Below are 14360 nucleotides of genomic sequence, written 5' to 3' on the forward strand. Positions count from 1 at the left end.
GGAGGAAAGTTCCTGTTGGCTTTTCCATTTCTGGACACTGGTGTCTCCATACCAGGCCATGATGCAACCAGTCAGGATACTCACCACTCTGTATCTATGGATGTTTGCCAGGGTTTTAGATGACATGCCAGATCTGCAAAAACTTCTAAGAAAGTAGAGGCTCTATAATTCTCCTTCTCTAAAAATCAGTCGCTTTTCCACAACCCACACGATACCTACAGCAATAGCAATTGCATTAGAGTAATATGCATTTTAGCTTTCCATTGTGTGACCAAGTGGACCCTGAGACGCTCAGGTATAGGACTGGAGTATATGGGGAATTAGGGCTGTGGTTACTGGCAACAAGTTAGATGCAGCATTCATGGACAGCTTAAGTAGGAACTCATTAAAAAGTTCATTCTGCATATAGAACCCATACTTGTAAGTATCTGTTGCCTGTAACATCTCTAGAAAACTCTGTTGCTAAACATGTGAGATTTGAAGAGATTGTGGTCTGAAATTTTTATACTTAGAATGACAGGCCTGGTGACAAGTCAGTGGTGCACCTGATGGACATTGCAATCTGCCTTGTCCTGTGTTCTTCCAGCAGAGGTTCAGTGGGTGAGCCACAAATATGAGCATGTTTTGTGGACACCACTTGGAGCAGTAAAAGTACAGGTAATGCTCAATACAACAGGCATAACTGAGATCCAGTTCGTACTAAACTTCATTAAATAGTTTATTTTGTTGGAAATTTGTCACCTAATTGAATGTATTCTCTCATTTTTCATAATGGCATTGATATTTTTATTGTTAATCACAAAATAATTATTTGAATAATCCCAGTGAAATTTTGTTTTAATGGCATTAATGGTATTGATGTATCTCATTAGTGTCTAGCCATTACGTGGAGTATTGTGTGAAAATTGAAGTCATTTTTTTTAATTTTCAAAACAATGGAAGCCTTAATATCAATGTACTCAATATGAATATGCTTATGCATTACACACGACACTTCAACGTTTACTTATGCAGTATGCAAATGAAAATGCACCCTATTTGCTTCATTGGAACTGTCATCCATCATCATGTTCTCCATTAACTCATGTCACTTAAGATTTTATTTTCATAAGAATCAAAATAAGGCAATTGTATTCTTCCATTAAATTATCATTTGTTTATTATTTTTTCAGTGTAGTGCTGTTGAAGTATCGAATGTAGCAGTGCTGAAAAATACTGTGAGATGTTATAATAGGCACTTCTTATCATTCCTTTCAGGAGTGTTCCTTTGGGTATTCCATTCATTAGTGGAGCCTGCTCAATAATGCAGCCTTATTCATTAAATTTTTGACTCTCCGCGCAGAGTCAACCCATGTAAGGCAGCCAGGCCAGACAACATCCCAGGCCAAGTACTCAGGGAGTGTGCACGCCAGCTCACTGACATCTTCACTCTTCCATGCTGCTGTCCCCTCATGCTTCAAATCAGTCACCATTATTCCTGTACCAAAGAACTCTATACCTTCAGAACTAAACAACTACCGCCCAGTAGCATGACACTAATCATCAGGAAGCACTTTGAACGGCTGGTAATGGGATATATCAAACTTCTACTCCTGTCACTTTGGACACTCACCAATATGCTTACTGACAGAACCGCTCTACAAGAAATGCCATATCATATGTCTTGCACCTGGCCCTGACACACCTAGAAAACAAGGATATGTATGTCAGAATGTTGTTTCTGGATTTCAGTTTGGTATTCAACACTATTGCCCCAAAGACCTTGGTGAACAAACTCCTTCCCCTTTGTCTAAATGCACCACTGTGCAACTGGGTGTTGGACTTCCTAACCAACAAACCTCAGATAGTCAGGATGCTCAACTCCTCCCTTCCCACCAACATCAGCAGGGGTGACCCCCGGGCTGTGTGTGGAGCCCTTTGCTGTACACTGTTCACACATGACTGCATGACCAAACACCCAAGTAATGATAGTGTCAAGTTCGCCGATTACACAACAGTGTTGGGCACAATGATGAGATGGCCTACAGAAAGGAAGTGGAAGAGCTGAAGGCCTGGTGCCAGGCAAACAACCTATTCCTCAATGTCAATAATACAAAGGAGATGGTTATCAACTTCAGGAGAACCCATACCACTCATATTCCCCTTTACATCAGCGGCATAGCAGTGGAAACGCACAACCTCTCATGCTACCAGAACACAATCAGGAAAGCTCAACAACTCCTCTACTTTCTGAGGAGGCCAAAGAGAGCTGGAATATGCTCACATCATTCTATAGATGCATAGTAGAGAGCATTCTTACAAGCTGCATCTCTGCATGGTACAGAAACACCACGGTGGAGGGAAGGCTCTACAGTGGGTAGTCAAAACTGCCCACCGCCTCACCAGCATCAGCCTATCTCCCATCAAGGACATATATACAGAAAGATGCTGATATAGGGCCAGTAACATCATAAAGGATCCCACCCACCCTGCTCATGGACTGTTCGTCCCACTCCCATCACGGGGGAAGCTGCATAGCATCCACCGCAGGACCACCAGACTCAGAAACAGTTACTTTCCCCAAGTACTCAGGCTGATCAACACCTCCACCCACTAACCCACCCCTCTGCGCCCCCAACTACCACTACTTTATCATCTCCTGTCGGTCATCTTGTGTGCAGACATTCCTGTGCCTAGCAACGCCTTATGGACATATAACCAATTTACTGTACTTATGTAAGCGATGTTACCTATTTACGTTTATTCTTTTTTTTTATTATTGTGTTCTTTATCTTTTTGTGTTGTGTTGGATCCAGAGTAACTATTATTTCATTCTCCTTTACACTTGTGTACTGGAAATGAAATTAAATAATGTTAAATTTTGAATCTTTGAGTATTGAATCAATATGTGCTGTGAAACTGAGACATTCAATTTCTAAGTTCACTCTGTTACATATTAATAAATAACACTTTGTCACTCTTGTCAATGTCAAAATTTAAAGCCAAAATATTAAAACTAATGTTTTTCAGTTGTTGGAAAACCGAGTTCTCTCTCTCCAACTCTCCAGCTGTTAGAAGCTTCCATGTGTAATGCTGCAAAACCAGCAGCACATCCTGATGGTTATTTTATTTTAGATACAGCTTGGATACAGGTCTTTCTGGCCCAATGAGCACATGCCACCCAATTACATACATATGATTAATTTATCGACTAACCCGTACATCTTTGGATGTGGGAGGAAACCTGAGCACCTGGAGGAAACCCATAAGGTCACTTAAAGCCATTAGCTTCCAAATAAATAAAGTGAAATTTTCTGAATAATTCTTTATGTTCTGTTGTATCTTGCAGATTTTGGCCATCGTATCCATCTTGTTCATTGTGTTGTCAACAATCGCTTTGTCTCTCAACACACTTCCTGAACTTCAGGACATGGATGAGTTTGGACAAGCCAACGACAACCCACAACTTGCCCACGTTGAAGCAGTATGCATCGCATGGTTCACAATGGAGTACCTTTTACGTTTCTTATCATCACCAAATAAGTGGAAATTTTTTAAAGGCCCATTGAATGTAATTGATCTTCTGGCCGTCCTGCCATATTATATTACAATTTTTCTCACAGAGTCGAACAAGAGCGTGCTCCAATTCCAAAATGTTAGGCGAGTTGTTCAAATATTCCGTATCATGAGGATATTGAGAATTCTTAAACTAGCCCGACATTCAACGGGACTCCAATCACTAGGTTTTACTCTCAGGCGAAGCTATAATGAATTAGGTTTGCTAATATTGTTTTTGGCTATGGGCATTATGATATTTTCAAGCTTGGTATTTTTTGCTGAAAAGGATGAAGATGCAACCAAATTTACAAGTATTCCTGCATCTTTCTGGTGGGCAACTATCACTATGACAACAGTGGGATATGGAGACATCTATCCCAAAACACTATTAGGCAAAATAGTTGGAGGACTTTGCTGCATTGCAGGAGTGTTGGTGATAGCTCTGCCTATACCAATCATTGTGAACAACTTCTCAGAGTTTTACAAAGAGCAAAAAAGACAAGAGAAAGCAATCAAGAGAAGAGAAGCCCTCGAAAGAGCCAAAAGAAATGGGAGTATTGTTTCCATGAACTTGAAAGATGCATTTGCTCGCAGTATGGAACTAATGGATGTTGTAGTTGACAAAGGGGTTGATAATGTGATTAAACATGAAAAACACACAGGCAATCATCTTTCACCAAGTAACTGGAAATGGGCAATTTCTGAAACAAACTTCAATAAGTCTTTGGAGTCCAAGTATCAGGAACTAGGACAGCATTACTCAAGCAAGCAGTTAAATAACCCCTCCCCCAGCCCACAGCATCTAAATGCTCAGAAGCTGGAAGAAATGTACAATCAAATGACAAAGACACAATCTCAGCCAAATCTTAATAGTGACAAGCCAGAAGTATCTATTAAATCTCCTGTTCATGAAGAAGAACTTGAAATGGACGTGATTCCTCGCTCAACTGACCCATTGCTCTCTGCTCCTGTAGAACCAATCCTGGACATGAGGAGCATATCTAGTATTGACAGCTTTGCTAGTTGTACCGCTGACTTTACTGAATCTGATAGGTTTCCACACCCTTCAAGAATACCTGATCAAGCTCATCGGAGATGGATTGCTGGCACTGGTCCTCTCAATGAGTATCAGACTGGAGATAACATTATGTTCAAAGATAGTTCTGGTGAAGTTAATAAAGGCTTCTGCTTTGGGCAGCCAGTGTCCTCCAATTTAAACAGCACAGTGGAAAGTCCAAAGAGCTCAATGAAGGGTAAGAACCCTTTGAAATCTAGATCACTTAAGGTAAATTTTATGGAAAATAAAAGTGGTATTCCTCAAACACCACCAAGTACTAGCAGACCATTGCCCGTGATAGTGACAGATTTATCATTATCTACACCTAAACATACCAGCAGCATCCTGCTGGAGGAAAGTTCAACTCAGAGTGAGACTCCCACTGCAATTACCGACGAACCAGCTTTCCACCAGATTTCCAGTAAAGGATCACCACAACTATTGGCTAAACAAAAACTATTCGCTTTCCAAACAAAAGGGAGAAAGGGTTGCATTGACATAGACAGTGGTGAAGATGAAGAGTTGCTGCTGGAAGTAAAGACGCAGCTCAATAGCCAGCAGGAATCCAGGCAGAACTGCTGTTCTGAAAGTCATGATAAGCATAGCCACAATGGAAACCACATTGAAGATGTGTCTGTAGTGGGTGCTGTTTCTCCAAAACACGCTGGTAAAAACTGCACGTCTAGTGCAGCAGGAGATAGCAAAATGGACAGTTTTGAAGCTGGGTACAAGATGGAAAATCATATGTTTACACCAGAAATTCATGTTAAACCTGGGGAAGGAGGTTATTCACCCTCTTGTGAAACCAGCATGTGACTAAGGAGAAAGTAATAATAATTTTTTTCTGATTCTTTAGAATTCTAATAAGAAAATGAAATGGCATAATTTATGCCTACAGTATTTTTGCATGGCATGGTGAATCTTTTAATCCAGCTGCTGTTTGACTTAAACTGTGAGAGACTGCATCTCTGCAGATAAGGAATTGGAGAATAGCATTAAAAACTAAGGCTTCCAAGTGGAGCCCATGTATTGTAAAGTTTTCAACTTTTCTCTAATAAGACTAGAATCATTTTATGCTACCACAGATTCATTACACTAGAATATTTTAGGATTTGCACAAAGGAAGGGCAGGATGTACATGCATGCATTAGGAACCGATGTGAAACAGAGGTGCTTAGAGCCTGTAAAATATAATTCTTTGTAAATAGTTGGGAATATGCCAAGAACTCATAAAATCAAGCAATCGCAGAAAACAATTATTCTGATGCACACTTTTTTTCCTTCACAGTGCACTGCCTGGAGGAGGTTTATAAAGTCTTGTTGCAAAGTTGCAACAATTACATCAGCCTGGAGTTTCCTCCTGATTAGTCACCAGATACATATACAATCTGGGTACAAATAAATGGAAATGCATAAAAGATCCCATTTTTTAACAAATGGCTTATGCTTGTAAATGCAATACATCAAAAATACTGTAATCCTTAAAGAATACATTGATTCTTGGGTATCCCTGTACAAGTTCTGCTCTATAAAGGCATAAGAAACTGTAGAAGCTGGAATCTGGATCCAAAATGACCTGTCATCAATAATTCCTTTCCACCCACAGTTGCCACTTGACCTGCTGAGTTCTTTAAGCAACTTTTTTTTCAGCCCTGTAAATCTGCTCACCAAACAAACAAGTTTCAATCCATTACATTTGTTCAGAGGTGTGGTGATTCATGACATTATGGCCAGATTTGAAAACATGCACACATCAATGACTTCATGAATCTTTCAAAAACTTGCTGATTAACAGCGATCTGTGGTAAAGTAAATTCTTGGACATGCCCAACTGCTCCAGATTTAATTCACCTTTATAAAAATTTGAAGAGTGATTCATTTTCTGGCTATTCCTCTGCAAGGAAGGAAATGTTAAAATACTTCATACTTTTTGCAAAACAATTTATTTACCATGACCGAGAGATCACTGCTGCTCAAACCTCACTTTGAGGGGAATATCTTTTTTTTTTGTCACAAGGCCGCATTGATTCAAATGGAATCATGAATCAATTAGACTAGTTGACTATGCAGAATTTCTTGGAAATTTACATTTTAGCTTAGTTTCAATCAAAATTTGAGGTCATTTTCACCTGGTGCCTAATAGTTGGAGCTCTGGGAGCATTTTGGACACAGATATCCTTTTGTGCTCATTGGAGGAAATTCCAGGACATCCATTTCATTCTACCCTGATTGTGTAAATGTTCATTAAAAATGGGACAGAAACTATTTTCCTTAGGCTATATTTATTTGTAATAAAAATATTAAGTTAAGATTTGCACAAATCTGTTATTTATTATATTTTTGTTAAACCTTGTTTTTGAAAGAATGGGGAGGATTTAATGACCAGGAATCAGAATGTGCAGCATTGAACTCTCACTGATTTATCTTATATTGATACTTGCCAAATAGACATTACAAATGGATAAACTGTATTTTTCTTGTCAGAATTCTATTTTTATGGTTATTTGAATAATATATTTGTGTATTTTGGAGAGCCCTAGACGACAACAAAGGCTTCAAGGGTTTGAGGGGAATAATCATACTCAGTTGCCCTTCTAAACATTTTAATGACTCCCAAGTTAATGTTGTATCTGTTTGTGTGAATCTTGTCCAATACTAGAAAAATAATCCAAAATAATTCTCACTTCCATGAAAATTGATGATTGATTAGAATTGAAACAATCTCCTGTACATTAGGAAATTTTCCAGAGGAGCCATCTGAAAATTTATTCTAGAGATTCCCGGTGTATGGTCATTAATTCTCATTATAGGGAGACATTTCCTCTCTGCAATTTGTGTAATAAAGCTGTAAAACTGTTCATAATACACAGGTTTACTATTTGTTTTTACACATAATGTGCACAGTAAATTTCCCCACAGATTGTTTACTTGTTGGTGTACACATACTTTAACTGCTAATATGTAAAATTTCACCTATTTCATTTGCACTTTAGTTAATGTCATTGTTTCAGTGGTGTACTGTGAATAATTCCTGTACTACTAATTCATTAACAAGTAACTATTGAAAGTAAACATTTCAGTTAGTTTTAATTGGTCAGTTTTATTTATAGCATTGATAAGATAGACAATTTTCTGGTTAACTAAACTAATCCCTGTCAGACATTGTACACATAAATTGTTTTCTGTACATATCAGTAAGTTTTAACATATTGGGACCATAATGGAATGCCTTTAACCTGGACTTTGATCTGTAGTTTGATACCTTAATTATGATGGTAATATGTTTCTTCACCAAGTAAATTATATTATTTTGCTTCATTATTATTAAGTTACACAGTAGAATATTTTTAAAGTAATGAAAATAAATCTTTATGTTTGATAGCATCTTAATAATGGCTAAGCTAAATAGATTGCTGCAAAGGAGTGAGCAATATGTGAAAATCAAATGCATGTCTTGAAAATGAGGGGATTTTATGCAATTTATTGACAAAATAGCTTAATATTAAATGGAAATAGCTTTGTACTCCAAATACAACGGGCAGGTAAGGAAAGGAAAAGTGACTGAGAAGGAAGTTAATGACTCACATATGACACCCCCCAGGGAAGAAAGATTTTGAATGAAAATGGTTGAAATTTTATCTGCCCAAATTATCCTGAAGGCAGGTAAATGCTAGCATCTATTTCAGAAGGAAATACTGAGAGCAATGGAAAATGTTAAAAAGGAAAACTTATAATAAGATCAGAAAAAAGGCAGATCAGTAAATAAAAATGAAAATGCACTTTCAAACACTAAAATCACATGTGTAACCTTTAGCAAATAATTCATTTAATCTAGGAGAAAATCATGCTGTAATTTTCTACAATTATTTGTCTATATATGAATCAATATTATCAGAGCCATCATACCTGTGTAACACACTAAGGACTTGCTTCAAAATAAAGCAAAATAACCCACACATTGTGAAAGATAAACCCTGACTTTGTCTCCTGCTGGGAATTCTTCAAAAGCATGTCATGGCCATCTGCAAACAGTCCATTCCTTAACAATAAATCTCTTGAGAGATATTATTGAATCATTTGTGGGTCATGCAAATCAGACTTAGAGGTAATAACTCCCAGGGCAATGTAGACTCAAGGGCTGAATCCTCACTTATAGAAAAAAATGGACAACATTGTTGTAGCCCAAGAGAAGCAGGAGCTTTCCTCAGACCAATAAACCAACAAGTAAACCTCCACCACTACCCTGCACCATCAATCTCTAAGACTTCCTTTGTCCTTAACCATCAGTACCTCCAACTATTCCTACTTAGCCACTCAAAACCATCTCTTCCCATTTCCCCTAGGATTCCCAATCCTTGACTACCACCTCCACCAATTAGGACCTGCAAAGCTCCCTGCCCCCTCCCTCTTCCAAGCGGTAACTTTGTGTTGGGTGAGGCAAAAAAAAACAAAATAAATTAAACTGCCTTTCAGTCAAGAACGAGATGAAACAAAGTGTCATGCCAGATGATACTGGATCGACACAAGCCATTTTGATCCAGTGCAGATGTCAGAAGAAATTCATACTGCCTGCTCACACAGATGCAACCAGTGTTAACTGTGTCAATTGTTGCCTTAACAAAAGCACCAGAGGTCAAAGAATCGATAGTAACTCACATAAGTTCAAGATAGACAGTGCTGATTCAAGGTTGCTTGTACCAGTAGAATGGCTGGAACTGTTCATGGAAGTCATTCCTGGGGTCTTAGCAGTTAGATGGGATCCACAGCCAACACAGGAAAAAGTAGGCTCTGGATGCCATGGCAAACAAGGTAAACCTCCAGTTAAATTCCTCTCGTTAAAGGTACGGTGTGAAGAGACCTTGAATGAGGTCAATAAAGGGGGATTGAGGTGTGAAAAGCTAAGGTGCTTAAAAAAATCCATGAGCATCCACACAGGCCTACATCTGAAGTTAGAACATTTAAGGACTACGGTCAGTGACTACATTTTTAGATCCAATTTCTCATCAACTACATCATTGCCTCTTAAATATCTCAATGAACTGAATCCCCCTCTTTAACTTCCACACACTTACACAATAACGTTGCTCTATGACTCACACTCACAGCCACAAGTCACAACTTGCACACCACTATTTATTCTACCATGAAAAGCAAACCATTGGTCAGGGAAGGGATACAGGAAGAAGACGGGAGATTGGGACTGAGAGGGAAAATGGGTGAGCCATGATGAAATGGCAGAACAGACTCAATGGGCCAAAAGGACTAATTTGGCTCATGTATCTTATTAAACTGGTTGTGCAGCGCTCATTAACAAAACTATCCCTTGCAGGAGAAATTAGCACCTAATCAACATCCAATTAGCACCCATGAGCATGTTACACCTCTACCATGGAGAAGAGGGTAGTGATAGCACTGGAATGCCTGTTGTAGAGACGTGGTTCAATAACAAGAGAGTGATGAAAAAGCAGCAGGTCACCAATCCAACTCTCACAGCCACCAGCTCAGGTACTGGCATTTTGAATCAATAAAGAACATTGGACTTGAACATTACAAGCCTTTCAGCCCACAGTATTATGAGAACCTACTCTATCATCAATCTAACTCTTCCCTTATACAGCCTTCCATTTTTCTTTCATCTATGTGCCTATTTAAGAGTTTCTTAAATACCCCTAATGAATCTGCCTCTACCACCAGCCCTGGCAGGTTGTTCTACGCACCTGCCTCTTTCTGTATATAAAAAAACTACCTCTGTCATCCCACCCTATTCCTCCAATCACCTTAAAAGTATGCTCTTTGAATTAGCCATTTCTGCCCTGAATAACAGTCTTAGCTATCTGAGCAATCTATGTCACCTATCTATCCATATCATATTTCCTCTGACATTCATGATTTCAACTCATGATTTAAAATTAATGTCCCCCTGATATTTGCCATTTTCACCCTGGGGAAAAGTCTCTGTCTATCTACGGCTCTTATCATCTTGTATACCTCTCTCAAGTCACCTCTCATCCTCCTTCGTTCCAGAGAGAAAAGCCCTAGCTCGCTCAACCTATAGGATATCCGAGAGATAGAATGTTATGTGACATGATGAAAGTGTAATTCAGGGAACAGTTCCCCAGAGACCAAGATTACACCGGAGATCCGCTCCAGGCAACTCGGTTTAAGTCTTCCATAGCAACTGGTAGAAGAATGATGATTGGTGAGTGCAGAACATTACTTAATGTATTGACAGGCCTCCAGGGAAGTTTGCATCAGTGTCAAGGAACATGACACAAGTCTTTGCAGAGAACTTGGATCCTTGGAACTGGTGGCCAGCTCTGTTAAAACGCAATCGTATTACAGCTTCCATTGCCACTAAAGCTCATCATTATCAGAATGCTCAGTGAAATCTTCCTTTTCTCTCATGCAGGCTCAGACCACCACTGACTTCAGGTACCAAAGTGATTTTGGAGATTTCAAGGCCCTTCAACTATCATTCAAAAAATTGATACTTGAGGCAATATCTGAGGAAATAAAAATACCTGTATTTTTACAATACAGGGAAAAATCAGCCATTGCCTCTCAAAATTATAGGGTTCACATTAGCCAACAAGCCCAGAATGCCATTTACCACCATACTGCAGTCTACAGCCATGCCACCGAGACCCACAGCTGCTTGCATTTGTCTCCAACGCTAGCTGAAGCCTCCTACATTGCACTTTACACCAGCCATCCTGTAGTTGCTGGGATAATGCTTGAGTAGGAGCCTGGAGATAAGGAAATGCACACAGCAGGCACTCCTAGTTGATGGGCATTTTTATGAGTTTCTTTTATCTTGAACAGGCATAAATATAAATTAGAATGATAGTGGCTGTTGGTTTTTATTCTCGCTTTCTGGCCAAGTTGATGCTGCAACGTCATCTGCAAAGAAGTGGTATGATGAAAACCATGTTGAAATGGAGTTGATCATTAACAGCACAGTTTAATCAGCTGCTTACAGACAAAAACAAACTCCTAAGGTTTCCTCCCCTCCTTTTCTTCCTCTGCCTCCAGCTACTCGATTGCCCATTCTACAGCTCCTAGCAACAGCTGAGCTGGCATAACTCCCGATGTGGAGCATATCGAAGGAGAAAACAGACCTTAAGATCCGCTGGAATGTATACAGCAAAATTTCACTAATCTATCTGTTGCAGATGCATTCATCCATGAAACCACTGATAGAAGTAAGTACCAGAAAGTCTCCATGGAGACAAAGGCCCATTTTCACAACAAGGTCACCCTGTGTTATGTCATGTACATTTCTATGGGAGAGATTCAAAACAGATCTTGTAACTTAAAAAAGTGAGTGTTCCTGTGACATGAACAACAGAAGAAACCTACACAATCTGCATCCTCAAGGTCTGCCTTTTCCTTCACTCTATTATGACTGTTTAGCCAAAGGATTAATCCTGGTTCAATGTAGAAGGACATGCTGGAAGCACCATTTGGTCTACCTAAAGATGAGATGTCAACCTTGGTGAAGCTGCCGCATGATACTATGCTTGTGATGAACAGCTAAAGCAGCATGCAATAGACAGACCCAGTCAATGGATCACATCAAAGAATTACAATGCTGCTGCACCTACTTGGTGGAGAATTAAACAGCTAATATATTGGAGGTGGTTTGTAGAACATCCCCATCTTTACTGATCGTGGGACACAGAATGCAAATGCTAAAGGCAAGGCTGAAAATTTTTCACCTATTATTCAATCGGACACAAGAGGCTGATCCATCTCAGTTCCCTCCTGAGATCCCAAACATCTCAAAAAGGGTAATCTTCCACCAATTCAGCCTTCATCTTTACATGTGTCTTCAAGATGTGGCTGTAGATCCACATAATACCTAATCTGCAGTGCTGTAGAACTCTGGTTGTCAGAACTACATGTATTCCTAGACCATTTGTTTCCACTACAGTTATTATTCTGGTGTCTCTACACAGCAGGAATATTCCCCACGTACATTCTCCTCGTGAAAAGCAGTACAAATCCAAAGTGGATAATTCCCACTATCAGTCTGTTCCCAATCGTCAGCAAGATGATAGAAGGTATCCTTGACATTGCCAAGAAGTGGCCCACTCTCCAGCATATCATTGCCAGTTGGGTTTCACTAGGACTGCTTGTCTCCAGACCTCATTAGTGACTAGTCCAAATGTGGACCAAGCCCAGAATGTTGAACTTGAAGTGAAAATGGCTGCCTAGAAATCAAGGCAACATTTGAGCATACTTAAACCAAAGAGCCCTAGTAAAGTTGAAGCCAGTAGATATCATGGAGAAAACACTTCAATGGCTGGAGTCATACCTTGCACAAAGGAAGATAGCCATGGATATTTGAGGTTAGTCCCAGGAAATTGCAGGAGTTCCTTAGGGCCGTATCCAATCCTCAGACGTTTCTGACTGCTTCTTCAGAAGGTCAGATTGTAGATGTTCTATGATGATTGCAAAATGTTCAATGTCACTTGCAACTTCTAAGCACATAAGGAGGTCCATGCAGGAAGATCTAGCCAACATTGAGGTATTGACTAATAAGTTATGTAACATATGTGGCACTAAGAAACCAGACAATGACTGATTCTAACAAAAGAATCAGTCATGCATTACCCACCATTGTAAACTCACCCTCCATAAAGGTCCTAGGAATTACTACTGACCAGAGAGCTAACTGAACCACCTACTTAAAAACAGTGACTACAAGAGCAGGTTATAGCCAGTGTACACTGTGCAGAATGACTCAACTCCTGACACAATAAAGCCTCTCCACCATCTACAAGGCAACTCACAGGAGCATGATGGAATACTCTCTCCTTGTCAAGTTTGACACCACCTAGAGCCAGAGACATACAAGATTTGCTGCAAATGCTGGAAAGCTTGAGCAGCACACACAAAATGTGACACCGACTGTTTATTTTCCATTATGGATGCTGCATGAACTACTGAATTCCTCCAGCATTTTGTGTGTGTTGCTCACCATCAAGAAACAAGCTATTCATTTGATTGATACGCATCCTTTAATCTAAACATTAATTCTCTCAACCACTAGCACACCAGGACATCACAATTTACAAAATGCACTGCAGTGACTCACTCTGACTCCTCTGGCAGCTCCTCCCAAGCTCACAACTTCTGCCACCAAGAAGGACAATGGCAACAGGTGCATAACATCCTTCATGTTCCCTTCCAAATCACACACATTCCAATTTGTAAATATGTCAGTTCCTCGATCATTTTCCAGTTGTTTACACTTCTGCATGTGACCTCTCTCCATCACCCTTACCAATCTGCACATCTAATGGAATTGTCACCTGAAAACACATGATTGGTGATCAAGAACATTCTGTTGAAGATCAAATTGAATTGTCACCACTTACTAACAAAATAAAATCTGCAGATGATGAAAATTCTGGCAACACACACAAAATGCTGGAGGAATTCAGTAGGCAGCGACTATGGAAGAGAGTACAGTCGGTGTTTCAAGCTGAGATCCTCACTCACAGACTCAAAACTTCAGTAAAGGTCTTTAAAAAATGTAATCCATAACTGATATTTAATGAAAGGTCTCAGCCCAGAATTTTTTCACTTTATTCCTCTCAATAGATGCTCCCTGATCTTCTGCGTTCCTCCTGCATTTTATGTGTGCAACCCATAACTTGCTCCAAGTAGCAACTCCCAAATAAGTCACAGACTAACATACAGAGACACAAGGGACTTTGGAGCAACAAACAAAATACTAGAGGTACTCTGTGGGTCAGGC

At 39.6% G+C, this 14360-nt stretch overlaps 1 protein-coding gene across 1 annotated transcript in view; it reads left to right on the top strand.

Moving 5' to 3' along the window:
• The window catches only part of LOC132401043 (potassium voltage-gated channel subfamily B member 2-like), a 332656-nt gene extending 324772 nt beyond the window's left edge, over positions 1-7884 (top strand). The window contains exon 3 of the mRNA XM_059982810.1: positions 3329-7884. Coding sequence (XP_059838793.1) covers positions 3329-5410 — 2082 coding nt within the window. The 3' untranslated portion in view covers positions 5411-7884. The remainder of the gene's footprint in view (positions 1-3328) is intronic.
• The last annotated feature ends 6476 nt before the right edge of the window (positions 7885-14360 follow it).

This window comes from Hypanus sabinus, chromosome 1, assembly GCF_030144855.1.
Source record: "Hypanus sabinus isolate sHypSab1 chromosome 1, sHypSab1.hap1, whole genome shotgun sequence".
Classification (NCBI taxonomy): domain Eukaryota; kingdom Metazoa; phylum Chordata; class Chondrichthyes; order Myliobatiformes; family Dasyatidae; genus Hypanus; species Hypanus sabinus.